At 39.6% G+C, this 10,442-nt stretch overlaps 1 protein-coding gene across 1 annotated transcript; it reads right to left on the bottom strand.

Annotated features, from left to right (window-relative positions):
* Positions 1-1,634: 1,634 nt before the first annotated feature.
* On the bottom strand, positions 1,635-6,375 carry TFPI2 (tissue factor pathway inhibitor 2). The gene is made up of 5 exons (XM_065883985.1): positions 6,056-6,375; positions 5,594-5,776; positions 4,176-4,355; positions 2,809-2,979; positions 1,635-2,479 (listed from the first exon to the last, which is right to left on the bottom strand). Exons 1-5 carry the CDS (start codon positions 6,336-6,338, stop codon positions 2,397-2,399), a joined length of 900 nt encoding a protein of 299 aa, XP_065740057.1. The 5' UTR covers positions 6,339-6,375; the 3' UTR covers positions 1,635-2,396.
* Positions 6,376-10,442: the final 4,067 nt, after the last annotated feature.

Below are 10,442 nucleotides of genomic sequence, written 5' to 3'. Positions count from 1 at the left end.
CTCTAGAGACTGGCCTAACTTGAGGTTTAATTTTTTCTCTCTTTCTTTCTGAAAGATTACTTCATCAGAAAGGGTGTACACTTCTTATTGCATCACATCCAGAAGTGAATAATGTCTGTTGGCACACTTTTAGTAATGTTAAAATTATCCATGGGTTCAGAGACATTAGTCTGATTTCTCCATGATACTGTTCCCCATCAATCTTTCATGCCATGGTTTCAGCATCCACAGATGATCATTACCTAGATGCATACTTCATTAGGGGTATCTTCTAACATTTTATTGCATGTATTAGGTGGGATTCTTCTATGAGTAACTTTCTCTCGTACACTATTTAGTTGTTAAGACTAAATAAAAAAGGATAAGTACTTTAGTATTTTTCTAATTCATCAGTTTTCAGAGTAATGAGATAATGCCCTAGCAACCTCTAAGTGTCACCAAGGAGGTGTATGTGTAATTATTAACTCATGTTATATTCATATTCGTATACTTATATATTTGTGGTCATTTTTTGTTTTGATGCTCATATTGCCTCATTTTAGGTCAGTGGAAGTCCCCTAATGTTACTCTTCTGTTTTTGTGACGTGATTCATTAGTCTTTTTTTTTTTTTTAATTCATTAGTCTTTGATAGTTTCCTTGCTTTACAGCATAAGATGGCCCAGGTTCATCTTACACATTTCCTGTCCCAGACCTAGACTCAGCAAGCTCTGGTTTCTTTTAGTGACCATAATCTGGACAGTAGGTGTACTTACTCCTACTGGATTGTCAAAAGACTTTTCAATGAAAGGGTGGCAAATACATTTTTATAGAATATATAATATGGTATTCCATGTATGATAGGTTCAAAATAACAATATTACTAATCAGACTAAAAAATGTATTATTAGATATCTTCAGAATTTATTTGACTCTTAGATTATATCCTCCAAAAGATACAGAGTCAAAATACTAGTTTTGAAAGTCACTGAAAATAATTATATACCCTTTTTGTAGTTATGCCATTATTTGATATTCATTTAGGTTCAGTTGTTTTGTCTTGTTTCCAGTTTTAGAAGGAATGCTTTTTATTCTTTTTGATTTAATTTTGTTTTTTAATTACACAAAATATTTACATGATCCAGGACCAAAATTATAGTAAGGTACATTCACATAAATTTCACTTCCATACCTGTCCAATCCTTTGTCTCCTACCTCATCTTATAGGTAAACATTTTTAATATCTTTGTATCTTCTGTGATTTGTGTGTGTGTATTTATTCATATTGTTCTAGACCCTGTTTTTCTTTAATGTATCCTGAGGATCAGATGATATCCACATATTGATAATTTGCTGATTTTTCATCCATAATTTCTTCAACCAACCCCCTATTGATGAGTATCTGGTGTGTTTCCAGTTTTCAGTTATTCCAAATAATATATCAACTACGGCATATAGCATTTTGGGGTTTTTTTTTGTCACAATACCTTTGGGATAGATTTTTAAAGGAGGGATTGCTCAAGAAAAGGGCAAATGTACTTATAATTTGGCCATATCAGGGGCATACTTTTAAACATTAATCTTGCCAAGAAAATGTAGGAATTTTAAAAAATCTTGTTGTTACAGAGAAAGAAAAAAACTGTTTAAAATGGGATGATCATATTTATCAGGAATATTTTATTAGTGGAATTTAAATTATTAAATTTATGCATTGTCTCTGGTATAGTATAAATAAGCGCCTTGAACAGTACAAAAATTTTAACAACTTAACGCTGAGTGGGGATGGATGGATAGATGAAGAGAGAGAGAGACAGAGAATCCCCCCACCCCGACCCGAGGAGTGCATTTCTGGTTGTAATTACTTTACTAGCTTTTTAATTCAGTCAAAAAAATTACTTTATTTTATTATCTTTTAAATGACACTGTAGAAATAGAAGTAAGTTAGCAGTGTCTACATAGTAGCATTTGTAACATTTTTTGAAGTGTTGGTAAGTCTGCAAGTTTGTCTCCTTGGCCCCAAAATTTAATCTGACTTTTAAATGCAAAATTAAATATATTTGCTGGTCCTTTTTATAATCCTATGTGTTAAAAGAATATGATTATATTGTCTTATATTTTTCAGTTACTATCATCTTCTGAAATCAGGGAGAGCAACCCCAAGAACTGGGTGAGTCATATTTGCTTTTATATCTTATGCACAGCAAGAATTTAACCTCATAAAAAAATAGTTGAACATTAAATTTAAAATAATAGATTCGCATTTGAATAGCAGCTAGTTATGTATAAAAAATACACAAATTTAAAAATATAAGAACTGGTGAATAAATCACTAATGATTTGCTTACTTGTGTTACCATATTATCCTTCAGATATAATCATAAAGGCATTCACAAGATGACATACGGGGAAAAAAAAGGGGTTAAAATTGCTTCTTCTTAATTTTCAGTCTTCTACTTGCAAAGAGAAGCTTTGGCATCTTCTTGTTCTTTCCCCTTTTCAAGGCTAAGGTCAACAAAATAAAAATAAACATCATATTACCCAGTCTGTAGGCTCGCTATAAATCACCACTTACGACATGCTTACAAACTCACCTCATTTTAATTTTAATGATTATAAAGTCAGTTTTACTCACTATCCACTTAGTCAATAACACTCTACCTAGCCAGTATAAGCATTTTGACAAAACTGACCAGTACTAAAGTGCTATCTATGTAGAAGTAGTCTAGAAATGGCAATATGTTATTAGTAAAATGGATACATCAAAATATAATTTTGCTTATGAGTTATTTATAAAGTTAGTTTAAAAACTGAATAAGAAAAAAATCCACTACCTTTTACACAAATGCGTTTGCAGTCCTTCACGTTAACAAAGTTATTGTTATTCCCTCCACAGCCAGTATAGGTGAAGGCCTCACAGGCTTTGTGTCTTGGATTAAAATAATAGCGAGTTGCATTAGCAGAGCATAGTCCCTCATCTTTTGGACTATAGCAAAATGATGGACCTTAATGAAAAAGAAAATAAAATTAAAAATGCAGTAATAGCATATTTACTAAACTGTGCTGATTACTGAAGTAACTGAAGAAAATCTAATCCCATAGAAGCTTCGTTCTGAATCCAAAATATACTACGCCATTTAAAAAGTGTGCCTTGAATTTCAAAACAGCTTACGTGCCATATATTGTTAACTCTAAATTTTTATAAAGTGGATAGAATATCAAGCTATGTCCTTGTATCGTTTGAATGTGTAAAGAAATTAAACCTGAAAAACAGATATGGCCAGGTAAAAATGGGCTACATTTCATGGGAAAATATGTGACATGCTTTGGTAAACTCTCTTGTGTTGGTAGTTTTATTTTAAATGTTTTTATCAGCTCTCCTTCCATTATTAATCAAGAATACATGTATCTAATTCCCAGGTAGCCACTGGAACACTTACATTTACATAAACAATTTAAAAGAACGCCAGCAACAACCATCTCCTCATTAATTCAAGATTTTGCATATTCAACACTGTATAGCTACAGAGCTTTATCAAAGTCTCTGCCAAAGCAAGTTTTCCTTGTTTGTTGAACTTATTTATCTCTGTGTACGTGTCTCTGCTGTGCCTACGGAAAATGCCTGTACAAACATTACATACTACCCAAGTAACCCATGATTTTAGGGATTGTGTGGGGGGAATGTAGGTAAGCAACGGGGAAGAGAGAAAAGAGGGATAGAGATCAATTTGTGCTACTATTTGTAACTACTAAAGAACACAGAAATCTAACCAAAAACTTTAGAAATTTTCAGGTTTCACCATGAAGTCTTTCTATCACACTATCTCATATATACAACTGATTTCATACAAACCTGAGGTCATGTCATTAATGAAGATTGTAATTTTTTACGTGTAAATTACATAGATGAGAAATAGTTCTAAAGAAACAATGCAGAAGAGGAAGCAAAATTTGAATCATAGCTTTGTGACTTTCCAGCCCTGAGAACTTGGCAAGTTGTTAACTTCTAGCTTGCACTCTAATATGTAGAACAGGGGATAATAATACTCCCTCACAGGGCAGTAGTGTGAAGATTGATATCATATTATATGTGAAATCACCAGAACGCAAACCATGTTCATTCCACATCAAATTGTTAACTTTTTCACCCTAAAGCCTTAATAAGGAAATGAAATAGAAACACTGTAAAAAGAATATTTACCTTTCTTTGGTGCACAGAAGCCCATACAAGTAGCTTCATCCGGGAACCAGTTCTCACTGCTGTGACACCCGCCAGATATGAATTTTTCACATGCCATGGAACTTAGATTGAAGAAATACACTTCTCTGAGCTCCCCACACTGCCTCTTACTGACTTCCAACCGGCAAATCTTGGGAACTTCTAGGACAAGAAGAGCACAAAACAATGTTAGTAAAAATTTAACCTTCTTAGTATTACTTTCAAAACTTTACTGTATTTTCAGAAACAACTGGTGGTGGCCAGGGGTGGAGTGGGGGAAGGCATCATATTTAGTGCTGGGCTAGTAAACCCCCAAAAGACTGCCCACTAGTCCAGTTATAGTGAGACCTTGTATCCCTGGGTCCAGAATCCACAGATTCAACCAACCCCAGACAGAAAATATTCAGGAAAAAAAATTCCAGAAAGTTCAAAAAAAAAAAAAAAAAGCAAAACTTAAATTTGTCCTATGGTGGCAACTATATGCCTAGCATTTACATTGTATTAGGCATTATAAGTAATCTAGAGATGATTTAAAGTATAAGAGAGGATGTGCATAGGTTATAGACAAACGCTGTGGATTTTGGTATGGGTGGGGTGGGGTCCTGGAACCAATCCCCACAGACACTGAGAGGGAACTGGATTCGGCTTTTTTTTTTTTTTTTTTTTAACAGTGTCTCCAGACTTGGCTCGGCTATGATAAATTTTCAACTTCAGTGGAAAGACTATTCTCTCAGTATTCTGATTGTTTCTACATACGAAGTTAATCAGACTTATTCATAGGAATACACATTTTTCCCTGGCTCCATTCCTTGAATAGCAGAGCCCCAGGTTCTGTTACAGGCCTTAACAGAGATAATAAACATAATTAAAATAAAATCGAAAACAGCATCGTGAATCTCCACTATATCTCTATACTAATCTAAGAGCTGATGGGGTATCGGGGACAAAAATAAGGTTATAATTAGCTAAATCACACTTTAATAACAAAATCCACTAAAAGTATTTCAGATTGATAGATCGTGGACACGAGAAAATGCTATTCTCAAGGAGGCATAAAAACCATAGGTTTAGAACTATAATAAATACAGACAAGCCCTTATGTTGCACCTAATACATTATACTCTTGCAGCGTTATGTCTTACTGGTGAAATCTTTTCCTGAGTCTGCACACGCAGTGAATTATGATAAATGCCAGTTAGGAGAGAGGAGATGTCTTAGGCGTTGTAAACTTTGTGATCACTTGTGGTAAACTGAAAAGCATTAAAAGCCTTACTTAATATTTGAGAAAATTCAGGCTAAAACTTACTGTATAAGATGGGATCTGGAAAATAAGCTGTTACTACTAGCCCTTCAGTGCAAGGAGCAGCACAAGAGTCTTGAGTGTGCGTGCGAGCACTTACTCTGTATCCTCCAGCAAGCTTCATCGCAGGCCTCCCAAGTTTCGAAATTGTTGGCATTGCCCTCGCAGCCCCCATACATGAACTCGCGGCAGCTCTGCGTATACCTGTCATAGTAGTAACTGGGGATCCGGGCCCGGCAGGGCCCTTCGTCCGGGGGCAGGAGGCAGATCTCCGCGTTATTTCCTACAGGAGGGGCAGAAGGAGAGCCAGAGAGTGAGAGGAGGAGGTCAGCCACATCTCCACGGAGGGAGAGGCTTCCCGGGGAGTTCTGTCCCGGCAGCTTCCCAGCACAGCAGAAGGGCATCTGCAGAGAAAGAAAGTGCAAACTTGGGTGCAAGTGCCCCGTTGCATGGTGCACGGCAGGGATCGGGGAAAGCGGGGCACAGAGAGCGAGTGCAGGGGTCCGCGGAGCCCTCGCCGCCTGGCCGGGGCGATAAGGGGGTCCCCTGGGCAGGGAGATACCTGGCGGCGCTTGAGGAGCATCTCCCAGCGCAGTTCCCACCAGGAGCAGCGGCAGAACCACCAGCCGGAGGGGGTGAACAGAGTACATGGTGTCTGGATTCAAGCCGCCCGTGGGGTGAGGCGTCCCCAGAATGTGCCAGCGGGAGGAAGGTGCACAGCGTCCAACCTCGAGGCAGTCTGAGTAGCGTGGTGGGTGCTGCTGCTTTATGTAGGGTGAGCGTCCTTCTGACCCAGGACAGGGCGGAGCGTGCCTTTGCGGAGCCTGGAGGGGAGACTGATTCATGCCCTGAGAGCTCTGACCCTGCCGCCCCCTGGGCGCTGGAGAGTGTGGGCGGGGGAGAGGAATTCCCCACCAAGTTGAACCTGCTTCCCAAACTTTCTCCAGTGGCCGAGCGGGGATGACCAGATGGGGCACTGTGTCAGAGATGGGAAGTCCACAGGCTAGAGGGAAATGACCTGGATGTGATTGCACAAGGTTCCAACTTGCAGCATCACGCTGAAGCTTGAATCCACACTTTGAAAGCACAAAGTCCACGTCTTTGAAGGGCAGAAAGTGTGGAATTCACAGGGCCAAGGGGAGCTGGGCTCATTGCATTAGACCCTTTGATAGAAATTTAAGTATATGTATTTCTTTACATTTATACATAGATATACACATTCATATTTCAATCGAGCTCTAATTTACATTTCATAAAAGACTCATAATATTACAGTTGGATCAGTTTTGACTATATATACCCTTGTAATCACCACTCCAATCAAGAATTAAACATTTCCATCACCCCAGAACATTCTCTCATACCCTTTCCCAGTCAATCCTTCCAACCCCAGGCCAGGGGCAACCATTCTGAGCACCACAGATTGGTTTCACCTGTTGTAAATCTCATGCAAATGGAATCATAAGATATTTACTGTTTTGTACTTCTTTTACTCCACTACTGTTTTTAAGACACACATGCTATTGTAGAGTTCGTTCCTTCTAAGTGTTGAGCAGTCTTCCAATGTATGAGTATACAACAAAGGTCCTATTATTGGACATTTGTGTTATTTCTAGTTTGGGGCAACTATGAATAAAGCTGCTTTGTGTGTGCAAACAATTTTATTACTCTCGAGTAAAATATTTTAAAATATTAGAAACTGCCAAACAGTTTTCCAGAATGATTATACCATTTTACACTGCCATCAGCTATGTGTCAGTGTTTTAACTATGCTTTTGGAGCTGGAACATGAAAGTCCAAAGAGAGGTGGCCCTGGGGGGGGGGGATCCTGAAGCTTTGGCCAGATCAGCCCCTTCCCATACATTTCTTAGTGTCAGTGCATCTATTATAGTTAATTGTTCCTTTGATATATTAGCCTGAGCAAAACAAATTATCTACACTGGGATTTTACATGAAATATCAAGGATATTTTTGGAGAAGGTTTTAATGGGTTCTCTTGATGAATGTGTCTTCCCTTCCTCCCCCTTTTCCTCTTGCTCTATTTAATATTCTTAAGGGAATAATTATCCTTGGCTTCTCCTAAAGATACTGGAGGGAGTTTACAGGAGTTCTCTTTCAAGTTTCTGAGAATCTCTGTGCTCACAGCGAGTTAATAGTCTGGGATGTTTTCACACTATAACCCCTTGGGCCAGTTTTCAGTTATCCTGATGCCATGACAGAGAACGATATTCCTAGGAAAACTAACCTGGTCTGGAAATACTGTGTCATTTATGCTGTCAGATTACTAGATATCTATGATTAAAAATGACAGAGATGTAAGGATACATGTTTAACAACAAGCTTACCAAGAGAAAAAAAAAGGGCGGCGGGGCGGGGGGGGGGCAATTGGTGGTTTGTATATTTTACTGATTTCCATGGAGTAAATGCTCTCACTTTGGCTTGATTTCAAGCTGCCAGAGTTGGAAATAGATGGATACAATCAGTTCACTAGAGCCAGTGTGAGCTGACTCCAGCACGCCAAGCCCTGCGGCAGCCAGCTGGTTTTGGAAAAACACACTCATATGAGAATCAGATAAGACCTTCCCAATACCTCCCAAATATTATTAGGGGAGGAAAATTTTACCACACGTTTATACAGGATCATGTTCAGAAGAAAAGCTAATTCAACGTCAAACTTAACCTATTTCCATTCTTCTGAATATGATTAAATATATCTCCGAAACGGACTAAAACAAATTAAAGGATGGAGACTCAGTCAGACTTACCATTTAGCGTTAACTATTGTCACTTCTGTTCTTTGTTCTCAGCTGCTGACAGTTTTTAATCATCTTTTGCTTCATGTAGAAAGAGAAATCTTTGGAATTAGGGCAGGTTATTTTGGGAAATTGCATGGTGCAATGGGAAAGCAGACTTGGGAGTCTGAGGAAACCTGGATTTTATTCCTTGTTCCTTTGGACAAGTTACATAAAATCTCAGAGCCTCAGTTTTCTTATCTGTGAAATGGATATAATCACTGTCCCGTACATGTGTGCTATAAGGATTAAAGGGAAAGCGCCTAGGAACTCTGAGAGATGTGCTTCTCACATACAGGCACAGAATCCATCAGAATCATCCCATGTCTCAGTTACCACTGAAAGCCTTGGCAGGGCATTTTAAGATGGAGCATTAACCACAATCAAGAAACACAGCAACATGAACTGGCCTTGCAGGACTACAACCTGTGGCTTTGCTCCCATCAGCTCTCCTCTTTGGCTGTGCTCAGAGGTCACCTCTCCACGTAGGAAGGTGTCACACAATCAGATACCACTTTGTGATAGTCTCTTCTGGGGAAATGAGCTTCAGGGTTCTCTCAGCCCCAGCAGATACTCAGTCCACTCAGGCCTGCTGTGTGACAGATAGAGGCGGAGGGGTTCAAAACCAGGCTTTTCACCCCTCTGTGGTATGGAGTCTATAGACACAGGTTGAAATCTGTATTCAGAGATTCTCTAGAGACGTTAGTTTCCTCTCTTGTTCTATGCCAAATAGGGTGCGTCTCTAAAACCTCTGTGACCGCTGAGCAGGGACAGGGAAGAAGAAGTGAACAAGTGCGGGGGGAGTCAGAAGTTTGAGATTGTCAAGCCAGATGATCAGGAAGGAAATTACTCCTCAATTGCAAAACACTTGAGGATTTTTATATCCATGAAAAAGATATTTTCCTATATAAGAGGAATCTAAAATTCCGGGGACTACTTTAAATTACTGGATTTATCCTTAGGACTATGTGAAAGTAGCCATGTGACCACCACGATCAGCCTCCCCATAGGGATGTCATAGTACTTCTATTTCCTTAAACCAGTGTCTAGGCCAAAAGGTTACCACAGCTGAGGAAAAGAATTCCTTAATCCAAAGTCAACAGGAAGTACAAGGCTGGAGGGATCAGGGAAGAACAGTCACCCAGATTGATTTGTCATTGCCAGACCAAGTGACAGCTCTAGTGGCTGCAGCTAAAGACAGAGGCTCAAAATAGTTTAGATCTCTGTAAAATAAGGCATGGAGTTCTTATAATTTGAATGCTGAAGAGAACTATCAATACCACCTGTTCCAGTATTTTTATTTTACATTTACAAATTGAGACCTAGAAAGATAAAATGGCTGGTCATGTTTAATTACCTTAGTTTGTTGGCAGAGCTGAGACTAGAACCCACATTCCTGATACTCACTCAGTCTTGTATTCTTTCTGACATACCCAGACCTAGGCTCTTTCTACTGTATCAAGACTGTAGAGCAGAACACTAAACTCCAGAATTGAAACACACAAAGGCTCCCATGAGTTCAGGAGCAGCTTTGAGGTGTCAGATCCTTGCCTCTGTTCTCTTCCACACCCTCCCCCGCATTGGACCCAGAACAAGTAGATGTGAAGTTGACTTGGAACACAGTAGCTCCTAGAATTCCCAAGCCTTGAGCATGCTGTTCTACCCTCTGAGAGCTCCACAGTCTTGAAAGGTGACCGTGAATTTAAAGAAAAGATTGAAGTAGATGGTCTTCCTCTCTGTCAGATACCTTAGGGAGAGGTGGCATGTCTAACTTACGAGTGAATGAGGAGAATTAATTTAGCCCAGTGATTTGGGGTTGCGTATAACATAACATAGTGACTTAAGGAGTTACACTGATAACTTTTTTTTTTTTTTTGCGGTACGCGGGCCTCTCACTGTTGTGGCCTCTCCTGTTGCGGAGCACAGGCTCCGGACGTGCAGGCTCAGCGGCCATGGCGCACGGACCCAGCCGCTCCGCGGCATATGGGATCTTCCCGGACCGGGGCATGAACCCGTGTCCCCTGCATCGGCAGGCGGACTCTCAACCACTGCGCCACCAGGGAAACCCACTAATAACTTCTTAATAAACAAAGTTCTTGCTGCCCGTTAGTTTAGCCCTGTCAAAATAAAATCTGAAATGAGTCCAGCTGGCACTAA

The sequence above is a fragment of the Phocoena phocoena genome, chromosome 9, assembly GCF_963924675.1.
Source record: "Phocoena phocoena chromosome 9, mPhoPho1.1, whole genome shotgun sequence".
Classification (NCBI taxonomy): Eukaryota; Metazoa; Chordata; class Mammalia; order Artiodactyla; family Phocoenidae; genus Phocoena; species Phocoena phocoena.
This window is presented reverse-complemented; position numbering and strand designations above follow the sequence as displayed.

Bases quoted from the DNA above. Each gene is read 5' to 3' on its own strand.
- TFPI2 (XM_065883985.1), bottom strand. From the start codon at position 6,338: ATGAATCAGTCTCCCCTCCAGGCTCCGCAAAGGCACGCTCCGCCCTGT. The intron at 5,777-6,055 runs GTATCTCCCTGC...CCCCTCCTGTAG, and splicing joins TGCTCCTCAAGCGCCGCCAG to GAAATAACGCGGAGATCTGC. The intron at 2,480-2,808 runs GTAGTGGATTTT...TGTTGACCTTAG, and splicing joins CAAACGCATTTGTGTAAAAG to CCTTGAAAAGGGGAAAGAAC.